The sequence below is a fragment of the Gracilinanus agilis genome, chromosome 3 (genome assembly GCF_016433145.1).
Source record: "Gracilinanus agilis isolate LMUSP501 chromosome 3, AgileGrace, whole genome shotgun sequence".
Lineage (NCBI taxonomy): Eukaryota > Metazoa > Chordata > Mammalia > Didelphimorphia > Didelphidae > Gracilinanus > Gracilinanus agilis.
In genome coordinates this window covers 336,512,620-336,526,255 of record NC_058132.1, presented here as the reverse complement: position 1 = coordinate 336,526,255, position 13,636 = coordinate 336,512,620, and the positions used below count along the sequence as shown (strand labels likewise).

The 13,636-nt window shown below is 45.4% G+C and overlaps 1 protein-coding gene across 2 annotated transcripts in view; it reads right to left on the bottom strand.

The window, feature by feature from the left end:
* TNK2 (tyrosine kinase non receptor 2) overlaps nt 1-13,636 on the bottom strand; it is a 45,989-nt gene that overhangs the window by 13,520 nt on the left and 18,833 nt on the right. For both annotated transcript variants that reach the window (XM_044670015.1, XM_044670014.1), the window contains exons 3-9: nt 11,578-11,648; nt 9,545-9,766; nt 8,418-8,570; nt 7,284-7,561; nt 5,375-5,501; nt 4,104-4,250; nt 3,833-3,927 (exon numbers count right to left, since the gene is read on the bottom strand). In XM_044670015.1, coding sequence (XP_044525950.1) covers nt 3,833-3,927; nt 4,104-4,250; nt 5,375-5,501; nt 7,284-7,561; nt 8,418-8,570; nt 9,545-9,766; nt 11,578-11,648 — 1,093 coding nt within the window. The remainder of the gene's footprint in view (nt 1-3,832; nt 3,928-4,103; nt 4,251-5,374; nt 5,502-7,283; nt 7,562-8,417; nt 8,571-9,544; nt 9,767-11,577; nt 11,649-13,636) is intronic.

The following is a 13,636-nucleotide window of genomic DNA, read 5'->3' as shown; positions in this document are numbered from 1 at the left end:
GGAGTGGCCTCCCAGCCCTCCCATCTCCCCTCACCCCCCACCTCCACCCCTGCTATTCCGGCAGTGACAGAGAGCCAGGCCCCAAAAACACACAAAGTTCTGAGTCACCCCCTGGGGAATGGTTGGCAGGCTGGGCCCCTGTACCCAGACCTCCCTCTTGCCCTGGGGCAGCTGACAGAGGATGATGGCCCTGACTCACATCTGGGAGGCAAATCTGAGAAAGAGGGACTCTAAGGAAAGGAGGAGTATATCCAAAACAACTGGTTGCACTGTATGGGATGAGCAGAGCATGAAGTAAGAGGAAAACATTTAAAACTTTGTCCATAAAAGAGGATCAGATAAGTCTGATGTCTTCCCCCTCTCTAGGACTTGTCTCTGGCATGTGGATGGAGAAGAAAGGAGACTACTCTGAGTTAATGGACTAGATGGCCTCTGAGGTCCCTTCTAGTTTCTATCTCAATAAAAGCATGGGTAGGTGAGCCAACAACTAAACCTGGGGAATTGATCCACAACATTCCTGGCCCAGAAACTAAAACTGACTAGAAATCCACAATTGAAGGAGAGCGAACAATAATTAAAACTACCATGTCCCAGTCAAGCACCATGACTTAAGTCTCAGAACCTCCCAAACAGAAAGAGGGCTGGAATGAATCCAGGAAGAAATAGTAAAGAGTAGTTTGGTATTCAGGGGTGCATTTTAGATCAGAGGTAGTTCAGAGTGAAGAAAATCCCTCAATCACAGGGAGGAAAGGGTGATGATCAAACCATACAGAAGTCATTGTTAATATAGCTAGGGCCCTAGGGGTTTCTTCTCAGCATTTGTATCATTTTAATTCAAGTTTTTTGGTCAAGTTCACAGTTTCATAATTACCAGATATATCCCAACAACACTGCTGAGTATAAATCCACATAAGAACTAGATCATCGGGGGCAGCTGGGTAGCTCAGTGGATTGAGAGCGAGAGCCAGGCCTAGAGACGGGAGGTCCTAGGTTCAAATCCGACCTCAGACACTTCCCAGCTGTGTGACCCTGGGCAAGTCACTTGACCCCCATTGCCTACCCTTACCACTCTTCCACCTATAAGTCAATACACAGAAGTTAAGGGTTTAAAATAAAAATTAAAAAAAAAAAAACAACTAGATCATCACAATAGCAATGGCAGCAACATGATCTGGCTCAGGACCCCCCTCTAGAATCTAACTATTTACCACACACCTATACCTAATCCCTACTCACTCCATTCCCTATTTTTTCCTTCTATATTCTTCCCTTCAATAGCTACTCCTTTGCCACATGTCCACTGCTTTTCCTCTTCCTCAGGGCCTCTGGGCACCCATTGCTTCTCTCTAAGTCTCCTTTCTTGCCCCCCTCTACTAGAAGTTCATCCATCCATCCATCCACAGTAACCATCATTAGATGCTGAGAATCCCACAGACATCCACAGAAGCAGCAAACTCCCAGTTGGGCAGGTATTATTGAACCCATTCTTCTGGGGGAGGAGCTCAGCAGCTGTAGCCTCTTCCTCCCACAACCCTGATGAGGAAATCTCAAAAATCCAGGAGATCCCAGACACACGAGTTCCTGCATGAACCAGCATCACTCTGTGGGCACCCAGACAATTCCTCCCTACCCAATACCCCAGAAGGCTCTGGCTGTCTCTTCCTTTTAAATCTCCTCAGAGACCCCAAGAGAGCCTTCTAGTGATACACATTTTGGGAGGTTCTCATCCCTGTGACACAAGCAGCATGGATAGGGGAAATACTTACGGAGAAAGAATTAACCCTGCCTGTCTTAGAAAACAAAAGGTGGGGGCAGCAGGGTGGATAGAGAGCCAGTCCTGAGACGAGAGATCCTGGGTTCAAATTTGACCTCGGACACTCCCCAGCAGTGTGACCCTGGGCAAGTCACTTAATCTCCATTACTTAGCTCTTACTGGCTCTTAGAACCAATACACAGTATTAATTCTTCTAATTAATAGTATTAATTAAAACAGAAGGGAAGAGTTTCCAAAAAAAAAAAAAGAAAGAAAAAGAAAAGATGGAGGGGTTTGGGAAGTGGGAGGGAGAGGAATAGGGAAGAGAGTCCTAAGGGGGATTTTCCTGCCTCACCTCTCTTCTCAACCCTGAACCTGCCCCTGCCCAAACCAGTTCCACCTTCTAAGGTATCAGATAACAGCAGGTGGGGCCATCTCCTTCAGTACATATGCTAGCCTGGCTGGGGCTGGAGGGAAAAGAAGCTGGTGACTCAGGAGGTACCTGGAGGCAGAGGCACGTGGGGGGTGGAGTGGCAGCAGTTACCCAGGGTCAGGAACAGGGAGGGCCTAGCCTGGAAGCCTCAGGAGTGGGGAATGATGGAGATGGGGTGTGTGGGTGGAAGGAAGGCAATGAATGGAGGGAAGACTGATCTGTTCACTGGGAGGGAACTGGAACTGGGAAATCAGAGAGGAGTCCAATGAATTTATATGTGCAAGATGGTGAGAATTAAAGAGAAAGCAATTAAGAGTTCCAGTTGTACTGGGGGAGCAGATTCTTCTGGAAATGGGTCACCAGACAGATTTGGGAGGGGATCAATGGGATTGAACAGGAAGGGATTAGTGAGGGGTGTCATTGATAAAGGATGCTGCCGATTGCAGGGTGTTGAGGTTAGGAAGGATCTTAGGGCTATCAAGGCAAGTTATAGGACCACAGATTTAGAGATGGAAGGGATCTCAGAAGCCACCATGTCCAACTTTCTCATTTATATAATTTTACTGTTCCTCACACAGCACTCCATCTTACTGACTGTGTGCCATTCCATTCTCTCTCATCTCTGCCTTCTGGCTTCCTTCCAAGTCTGAACTCTGCAAGAAGCCTTTTCCGGTCCACTCAACCTGCCCCCAACTTGCTAGGCCCTGCCCCTCCGAGATGGTCTTCCATTCACCCTGTATAGTTATTGACATGTTGTCAACTCCATTAAAATGTGAGCTCTTTCTTGGTATCCCCAGCCCTTAGCATAGTGCCAAGAACATAGTAGGCCCTTAATAAATGCTTGTGGATGCTGGTGATGGGTGATTGGGATGATGGAGAGGGGACTCGAATGGGTGGAAAAGCTGGAGTCTTTCAATGCTTAATTTCTTTAGAAATCAGTGTGACACAGAAGAAAAACAACTGCTTGAACACATGGGTTGAGACGGACATGATTGGGGATGTAGACTCGAAACTACCACACCAATGCAACTATCAATAATATGGAAATAAGTCTTGATTGATCACACATGTTAAAACCCAGTGGAAATGTGCATGGGCTATGGGGGGGGGAGTGAAGGGGAAAGTAAAAACATGAATCATGTAACCATGGAAAATAAGGAAGGAAGGAAGGAAGGAAGGAAGGAAGGAAGGAAGGAAGGAAGAAAGAAAGAAAGAAATCAGTGTGACAAACTAAGAAAGAACACAGGTTCTGGAATCAGAGGATTGGTGTTCAAATCTCAGCTTTGCCACCAGCTATCTGTGTCACTTTGGGCAATAACCTTTCTGGGGTTCCATTCCTTATCTATAAAATGAGATGGTTCAACTTAGATGGCTTGAGATTCATCCTTCTAGCTCTAGATCCATGGGCTTCTCTATGTAATTAATGATGAAGTGTTAAAGAGTATAATTCACATTCTTTTGCCCTCTGGGCTTGTCTCTCCCCCCCCCCCCCCAGCATCTAAGCCAGACAAGGACTAAGAAGGCTAAAATTTGTTTGAGTCCTAACTCCTCTCCTCCTTTCACAGAAACCTCAGCCCAGGAGCAGAGCTGGTTCTCTTGTAGCCCACCCACCCAAACGTGAGCTCAGAGGCTCCCTCCACCCATACCTTCCCTCGATGACGGTGATGACATCATTCATCTGAATATGCAATTTGTCAGGCTCCTCAAAGTCCTGAAGGGCCCGCATGTCTGTGGGCTGAGCCTGTGGGAGAGGGTAGGAGAAGGTCAGCTCCACCACTCAGCCTTCCCTCAGACCTTCAGCAGAGAATATCACCCCAGTGCCAGCCTCCTCCCCCAGATCCCTCCATCCCCTGTTCTCAAAGTTTGCCTCAGCTTCTCTTGCCCCAGTGTCAGATTCCAGGCTCCCATGCTCCTTACCTCCAGCAAGAAGTCTCGTAAGGCTACAAAGGTAGGTCTGTCCTCAGGTTTGTGAGCCCAGCACTGGACCATGACGTTGTAAATATCTCGGGGACAGTCTTCGGGTCGAGGCAGCCTCTCTCCCTCTTTGTCAATCTTGTGTAAGATCTGAGGGAGGGAAGGCCACGGTCTGGGTGCAAGTGGAGACCCCCTCTTCCCCAAAAACCCTGCACCCCATCTCCCAACAGAGGGCTAATATGATCATTGCCCCTGACACTTTCTTTAAAAAAAACCCTTACCTTTCGTTTTGGAATCAATACTCCATACTGGTTCCAAGGCAGAAGAGTGGCAAGGGCTAGACAATGGGGGTCAAGTGACTTGCTCAGGGTCATACAGCTAGGAAGTATTTTGAGGCCAGATTTGAACCTAGGACCTCCCGTCTCTAGGCCTGACTCTCAATCCACTGAGCCACCCAGCTGCCCCCCCATTCCCCTTTTTAATGAAGTGAAACCTGAATCCTTTAGGGTCAGAGTAAATCCAGTTTATAAGAATAGGATTTGGGGGGGCAGCTGGGTAGCTGAGTGGATTGAGAGCCAGGCCTAGAGACGGGAGGTCCTAGGTTCAAACCCGGCCTCAGCCACTTCCCAGCTGTGTGACCCTGGGCAAGTCACTTGACCCCCATTGCCCACCCTTACTAATCTTCCACCTATGAGACAATATACCGAAGTACAAGGGTTTAAAAAAAAAAAAAGTGTTTTCATTTCATTTCATATAAGAATAGGATTTGGGAGAAGTAGCCAAATACAAACTCTCCATGATCAGCTAATCCCTACCTGAAGAATGACTAAGATCCCTCAGATACAAAGAGATGAGCAGGTGGGAAGAGAAAAATGTAAATATAGTCCTAGTTGCTATTTTCTCTTAATTCCAGGGCCTTCCCTCTGTTAATTACTTCCCATTTATCCAAAGTATAGCTTGCTTTGTATAAAATTTTTGTCTGTTGTGTCCTCATTAGTGTAAGCTCCTTGAAGGCAGGAACTATATTTTGTATTTTTGTATAGTTGTATCCCTAGCACTTAGCAAAGTGTCCAACACACAGTAGGTGCTTAACAATTTTTTAAAGATTATTTATAAGATATCTGCTGCCAATGAATCTAGTGTCCCTTCTCTAAGCCCCAGGCACTGAACCCTGGAAAACTAGATAGGGAGTTTGGTTAACTAGCAGAATTAACTTGGGTCCATCTAATGAAGGTAGGAAGGCAGAGTGGAACACAACCAACTCAGACTCTCACCTGGCTTCCATTGAGGCCAATCCAGGGCTCTTGTCCATAAGTAAACATCTCCCACAGGGTCACGCCAAACATCCAGGTGTCACTGGCATGGGAGAAAGTCCGGGTCTTGAGGCTCTCTGGGGCACACCTGGTGGAAGGTAGAGTCCAGGCAGGAAAAGGTTACAGCTTTATTACATAAGCTACCTAGAATATCTCATCTCCTCACCAGCACTAACTATGAGTGGAAGTGGGACAAGAATGTGGCCTGACGGTCTTCTTAAAGCGAGGTCTCAAGGGCTATGGAAAATAAGCCAAATGGTCTGTACTCAAAAGCAGGGGGAGGAGTTGTTCAAAGGAACGGGATATAAAAAACAAAATGAAAAACAAAGGCCTGGGATAAAAAGGGTTAGAGAAAGATGACATCAAATTTTTAGTTGTGTGGAAAGACCTCCAGGAGTTGATGCAGAACAAAAGGGGCAGAACTAGGAGAACATTGTACACAGACTGATACATTATGGCACAATTGAACATAATGGACTTCTCTACTAGCAGTGATGCAATGTTCCAAGACAATTCAGAGAAACTTAAGAGAAGGAATGTTATGCACATCCAGAGAAGGAACTGTGGGAGTAGAAAAGCAGAAGAAAACCACAGGATCAATCACATGGTTTGATGGGGATAAGATTAGGGTTTTGATGTTAAAAGTTCACTCTACTGCAAATATGAATAACATGGAAATAGATTTTGAACAGTGATACATGTATAACCCAGTGGAACTGCTTGTCAGCTCTGGGAGAGGGGAGAAAAAAGGGGTGGGAAAAATCATGCAACCATGGAAAAATATTCTAAATAAATAAATTAATTCTTTAAAAAAAGTTTTTTCAGTTGTGAAGGTTTGGAGGCAGGATCCTGGGGTATGACACATCACTGTAGAGAAGAGAGCTAAGAAAAGCTTAAAGAACCGAGACTAATGAACCACTGCTTTGGCCTCACCCCCAAATCACTATAGTCCCCTTTGGGAGGGGCCCTTTAATGGATGAGCAGGCCCCAGGTAATGTATCCTGAAATCTTAATTTTTTTTTTTTTGGATAGGAGAAGAACTGAAAAATAACCCACAGTATGGGAGCCCAAGAAGACACACTATGGGTATTTGCCTCACACTTTTTATATGAAGGGTCCCTGTTGCTATATCTCTTGAGGACAGAGGTAGGGCAAGAATCCTGCTCCAGATTAGGGAGGGCAAGTTCCTATGGTCCTCTCTGGCTACCAGAGGCCATAAGATGGGTAAATGATTACTTTGGAATATTGCTATTCTAGATTGGGAAGAGCAGGCAGGTTGGGGGATCTGATAAGGATGGTCCAGGGTAGGTACAGGGCTGAGTCTATGCAGAGGACATGTAAAGGGGAGAAATAATACTTTAGTGTTCATGACCCAGCACTTAGCCAGTACTTAATATATGCTCTTTTTAGAAAAAAATACTTTATAGAATATAAATACATAAAATAGAATATACAATTATTATCATAACTAGCATTTATATTATACTTTTAAGTATGGCAAAATGCTTTACATGCATTATCTCATTTGAGCCTAATAGTCCTGTGAGATAGATACTATTATTATCCCCATTTGCAGATGAGGAAACTGAGGCTGAGAGCAGTTAACTGAATTGCCCAGGGTCACCCAGCTGTTAAGTGTCTGAGATAAGATTTGAACTCGGGTCTTAATAATTCCAAGTCCAGCACTCTCTCCTCTGCTAATGGGATGCCTAGAAAGGCAGGCAAGACAGTCTTAGAGTGGCACCAAGACCAGCCAAGCAGGACCAAGGGCTATAATGGACAAGCAGAAAAAGGACGGGAGAATTTTTAAAGGGATGCAGCTTGGGAAAAGGGCAGCTCAGAGCCATGGTTTCCCAGCTTTCTCCCTCACCAGGCAAAGGGAACCTTCCGGTGCTCTTGCATGACATAATGATCATCATTCTGGGGCAGGGCCCTCATCAATCCAAAGTCCCCAATCTTGACCAGGTCTCGGGTGGCCAGTAGTAGGTTCCGGGCAGCTAGGTCTCGGTGAATGAAGCGCTTGGACTCTAAATAGCCCATTCCCTCTGCCACCTGCACGGCGTAGCGGCTCAAAGTCCCCAGGAGGAAATGGCCCTGGTGTTTGCGCAGACGGTCCAGCAGAGATCCCAGAGGAGCTAACTCTGTAACCTGGAGCAGTCAGAGGAGCAAGGGGAAGCAGAAGTCAGGGAAAGAATCCTGTCCTCAACTCCACAGCCACCCCCACCAGGACTCCCTGATGATCTCCTCTCCACAGTTGTCCTATGACAACTGGGCCTCAGTTTCCTCATCTATAAAATGAGTTGTTCAGACCAGACCAATAAGCAGTTTAAGCTGGCTTCTGAAGTCCTTTCCAGTTTGAAGTCTAAGATTTCCCCTTCCTCATCTCCTCAGTCTTGGTCACAGAGATCACCCATCAAGGTCTGCTAAGAACTTTTCTTCGTTAGAATGTAAGCTTTTGAGCTTAGGGATTATTTCATCTTTTCTGTTTATATCTCCAGAATCAATTACAATGCTTAGATAATAGGTGCTTAATAAATGTTCCTTCCTTCCTTCCTTCCTTCAGCAAATTCGGGGACATCTAGATTAGAAACGTCAAGATTGCAAACTCAAGGCCTCAGCATTCCCTTGGAGGCATGAGGAGACATCTCCCTGTCTCAAAAAGGGGTGTGGGAAGAGTCATACAGAGAAATTCAGAGAGTAACCAGGAGTGAAAATCCAGCTGGGCTCCTTGGGATCATACACTGTATTTTTCTGGAAGATGGAATCACCATCAGGCTGTTTTCTACATTGTCCTTGCCTTCCCACTCTCTCCTATAGAATTGTAGCATCACCACGGGGGAGAAGGGACAGTTGGTTCTCTTGTTCTTCTAAGAACAGAAAATGGGAGGAAAGGGAAGATAATTCCATACAACACTAACTAGTAGAAGGCTGGGAGAAGATAGGGGCCTTCCGTCTTCTCTGGCCCATGTTTCTCCTCCCCCATACCCATCCACAACCCACTCACCATTTTCATGGGTGGGGTGAGGACTACCCCATAGAGACGGATTAGATTTCGATGGTCCAAGGAGTGCATCGCATTGACCTCCCGGATGAAGTCGTCCATTGCCTCAGGCTGACTCAGGACATCTGGCTTCAGGCATTTGACAGCCACACTCACCTGTTGGAGAGAGAGATATTATGCGGAGGTGGATATGGGGCCTCAGTAGAGAGTAACGGGGCAAGCTCCAGATAAGCGGTCCTGCATTCAAATCTGTCCTCACACACTTCCTAGTTGTAGGTCACTTGACACCCACTGCCTAGCCCTTACTGCTATTCTGCCTTGAATTAATATATGGTATTGATTCCAAGATGGAAGGTAAGGATTAAAAAAAAAAATTTAAGCTGGATGAGCTCTATGGTTCCAGTTCTGAAATCCCCAACCCTCCCCAATTCTGAAATTCTACAACTAGAAGGAGGGTCTTAGATCAGTGATCTTTACTTCTGATCTTCTTAAGGACCTCAATTCTTATGAGTCAGACAGGTAGGAGGGCAACACTAGTATCTGCTCATAGGATCTCAGGGAAGTCGACAGCCATGAACATCCCTGAGTGGCCATCAGTCTCACAGCTCTCTGGGAATCTTCGAGTTTAAATGTTAAACAAGTCTAACTGAATCTCAGCAAAGGCCCCAAAAGTCACCATTTCCTGACTTTCCATGATCCTGTTATCCCCAGTTCATTGTGCAGCAAATAGAAGGCAAATATACTCTTTTCAGAGAAAGAGGTGGTGAGTCACCATGAAAATAATCCTGCCCTCAACTCCCACTCCAGAGTCTTCTCTACCATTCCTGTTCAGCCCTAGGTATAACCAAGACATTTGTTTTAATTCAAAGGTTCTTAACTTTTTTATGTGTGATGGAACCCTCTGCAGTCTGAAAGTCTATGGACTCCTCAGAATAATGTTGTACATAGGACTACAAAGGAAACCAATTATACTGAAATGAAGATATAATTTTTTTTCCTTTTCCAAGTTCATTGATCCTCTGTAATGTACAGATGTCCATGGATCCCAAGTTAAGAGCCCTCTGCTCCCATTCTTCTTTTCCTCTTCACTCTGATCCTCCCAGGAAATCTAGAAGACAACTCCAGCTCACCTTCTTTCCTGAGGGAGCATCCCACTCCCCTCTTCGTACAACTCCAAAGGAGCCATCTCCTAGCTTCTCAAACAAGTTCAGGTCTTTCTCCCCGATGAGACAAGTAAGGCTCTGCAGAGACCCCTCTCCAACTGAAACTCCTGGAATGGGCGACGTCTTTCTGAAGGTATTCTGTGACTGAGGAGTGGAGAATTCTGCATCTAAGCGCTTGCCACTGAACACCTAGGAACAGGGAAGAAAGGGAGTCAGAGAAACAAGAGGACATGGTCTAGACCAAGGCTTGAGGTTGGCTCTGGTTTAGAGCTGGTTAGGGCCCAAACTGGGAATGTGGAGTAGGGCTGGGAAGAGGGAAAGGAGCTAATGGAATAGTCTATGAAGTCCAGAACAGCTCCCCACCCCCTTTCAGCTCCCCACCCCCTTTCCCAACCACTTTGCAGGCACTGAGCTGTCTCCTATCTGCAGCTCCTTGTTTATGCCATCCCAGCATGGAATTAGAGCCAGGAAAGACATAGGGGCCTCCCTTGACCCTAACCCCTTCTCAAGCAGTGAGGGGCCCTCCCTACCTCCCCTTCTAATTTTAGCTTTGGCTTCTTCCCTCTGATAGCCACTTGGTGCTGCCTATCTCCAGCCCCCTCCCCAGGGAGTCACTCTGTCCCCTATCCTGCCCAGGGGAGAAGATAATTTTAGTTTTGGAGGAGGCTGGGAGTGTGAGTGAGAGTGAGTGAGAGAGAGAGAGAGAGAGAGAGTGAGTGAGTGTGTGTGTGTGTGTGTGTATGTGTGTGTGTGTGTGTGTGTGTGTGTGTGTGTGTGTGTGTGTGTGTGTTGGGGTGGGGGTGGAATGCAGGGTTGGAAACACTCAGGAGAGCCTAATGGGGCTGAAATTTTATCTTGGAGGTAAGAAAGAGACTCAGAGAAGGACATAAAGATAAAATGTGGTTTGGGAAGAGAAGCAAGGCTAAATAGAGGTGCCCAAGAACTGAATCTACAGGAAAGCAACCAGGCAAAAGGGAAATTATACTCCCCCCTACCAAGAAAATAAAATGGAATCCTGGCAAAACAACTCTAGTCACCCCTTTCCTGCTTATGAATTACACCAGCTGGTACATCCCCATGTTTAGGCTGATAAAATTCCTTCCTCTGTAGCAACCCACCCCATTACCCTATTAGTTCCCCATCCCACACTGGCCCATTAAGACCTCCTTGAGATTGGCAAGGCCACTGGCACTAAAGCCACTCAAACCCCAGCATCTATAATAGCATTCTCCCTCAGTCCTAGTTTCTGGCTTCTCTCTTTAGTCTAGGATTTGGGCCTAGTCCTCACTACTTCCCTTTTCACACAACCCTCTCTCCTTTTCTATTCTTCTCACTTCTCTTCTCTACCCCCTCCCTTCTCCCTTCAGCCTGGGCAGAGGGCCAGAGTAGCATCCACCAAAGGAGACCACGTGGCCCAGTGCAGCTGCCCCTTATCAGGCTCTCAAGTGGGTCCTTTGCTGTAGGGCCATCCAGGAAATTGCTAGTGCCAAATCCAGGAAAAGCACCCCCCGATGCCACCCCTGCCCTCTGGGACAGGGCCCACAGGACAGAGATAGGGAGGGAGGGCCAGAGACTTTCCTAAGAGCTGAGAACAGGCCTACACAAACTTCCTTTCTCAATGTCTTTTAGGACAATAAGCAAAGGACCAAAGAATGAATAAATTCTAAATTCAGCTAAGATGGTGGCGGGGGAGGGAGACCATGGGAAAGAGGTAGTTAAAGGGGATAGATTTACTGAAGGCAGAAGACTTCCCCAGGGACTAGCAAAGAATGAAGGCACAAAAGAAGTTGTATTTAAGAAAAATATTAGTGGAAATTCCCTAGATTCCTGGAATTGAAGATGGGAATAGGGTACAGAAGAGGTCTTCTACCCAGGGGTCATATGGTTCCCAGTATATTTGACTGACTGGCTCTTGCTACTGGGATATGGAGAGTGTGAGGTCATGCCTAGGGACCTTGCTCTTCCCTCCTACACGCCCCTGCCACAGGCCATCCACTCACCTTGCTCATCCAGGACTTTCGCTTACACATGGCTTTTCTTCGTTTCACGGCCTCCCACAGCCGCCGCTGGCCTGCAGGGAATCAGTGCCAATGTCAGTGGGTATTATATAAGCCAAGGGATGGCAGAGGGAGTAAGGAGGAGAATGGACTTTCTCTACCCCTCCTCTCCTGCGACTCAGTAGCAAAATGAGATTAGTGAGGTCTTTGGGCATCCTATCCCATAGAAACATTACTATGTATAACAAAAAATAGCAAAGGAAAGAAATGGGTAAGAAGACTGAGATTCCCACCCCCAGGACTGCAGTGAAGCCACCAAAGACCCCTTAAAGGATGATTTGGGCCCAGATCTTTTATTGGTTTCCCCTTGGAAGCTGTTTTGTATTATAAAGAATAACAAAGAATAGTGTAGAAATAATCATCAATAATTTTACAGAAGAGAAAAACAAGCAACAAGGCATAACAAAAAGAACAAAAAAATGAAGCTAACCACTTTAAAGTTAAAATGACCAAGATTAACACCAAAGAAAAGTGGAGAAAATGCATCTCTGTCTCTGATCTGCAGAGGTAGGAGACCATGAGTGTGCTGTCAGGTAAAATCAACCTCTGATTGGGCTTTTTTTTTTAAACTCCTTTTAAAAATCTTTGTTACAAAGTATGGCTCAATAGGTAAGGCAGTGAGGAGGGGGTATATTCAGAAAAAAATGATATAAAAACAAAAATTATCAATAAAAATAAGGTATGTATGTGGTAGAAGATAGAGGAGAATATTTAAATAGGAGACAGATAGATTAAGTGATCTGACTAAAATCACCAAGTCCAGTAAGAGACAGGATCAGAATTAGAACCCAGACCTCCTGACTTAAATACTAGTGCTCAATCTACTATACTATGCTCTCTAATTTAAGAGTAACAATGATACTATTATGTCAACTAAATCTGTCTATTCAAGTTTTACATTTCTTTCACTTCACTTTTAAGACAAGCAAATCTTTTTTTTTTTTTTTTTTAATAAAAAGCTAAATTAGGAATCTCCTTCCTGGAGGATATCCTGAGGACAACACACCTTCATTCTAATCACCTAGAGCAGGGACTCAACAACCCCATGCACATATGCCAGCAAAACACTAGAACTGATTTTCTCTGGCACTCAGGCTGGAGGCCACCAACGTGTCCTCTCTCCAGGATCAGGAAGAGTTGCTATTAGTCTGAAGGATTACCAATTGGCTATCCTTCCCCTTCCTGCACAAGAGTCAGCCCCAAGTACATGACTGCTCTTTACTTCTACACCTCCCAAATCCCAGACACAACTAGATACACAGGCATGTGTGCCCGCACACACACAAACACACACATGACCCTGAAACCTTCCAAGAGCCTGAATCAAAGAAAGGTATAATTATATCACACTTAATAAAAGCACAGTAGGACAGGCAAACATAAACCATATATTTTAATTGACCAAGACCATCCCATCCTGGACAACACATATGCCTCATACTGAGCTTTTAAGTTTTGCAAAGCAAGCCACATTTACCTCAAACCAAAGTTATCAACAAATATCAACTAGGCATCTATTATGTGCAAAGGAACCAAGTTTGGTGCAAAAAATCTGGAAGGCTCCCAGGTGGAAAAGGAATTAGACTTATTCTCTTTGATTCAATTCAATAACCATTTATTAAGCACTTGCTATATGAAAAGAGGCAATCCGCCTCAAGAGGACAGAGGTAGAACAAGGAGACGGCAGGAAGTCGCAAAGCAGCATGCTTCAACTTGAAGGAAAAACATCCTCACAACAAAAGTTGTCCTAGATTACAATGTACGTCCTTGAAAGATAATGGGTTCCTTTTCCAAGAAGCCTTCAAGTGTAGGCTAGACGATCCCTCAATGGGACCTGATTTAAACACAAAAACTTCCTAATCTCTTGGGCAATGAGGAGATTGCTCCTGCAGCCAGAACTACTAGATGGTCTGACTCCAGCCACCATCTTATATAAAATGCTCTATTAACCCAAGGCTGCTATAAATCAGTTATAGTCTGCTTAATCAGTCTACTAAAGTAT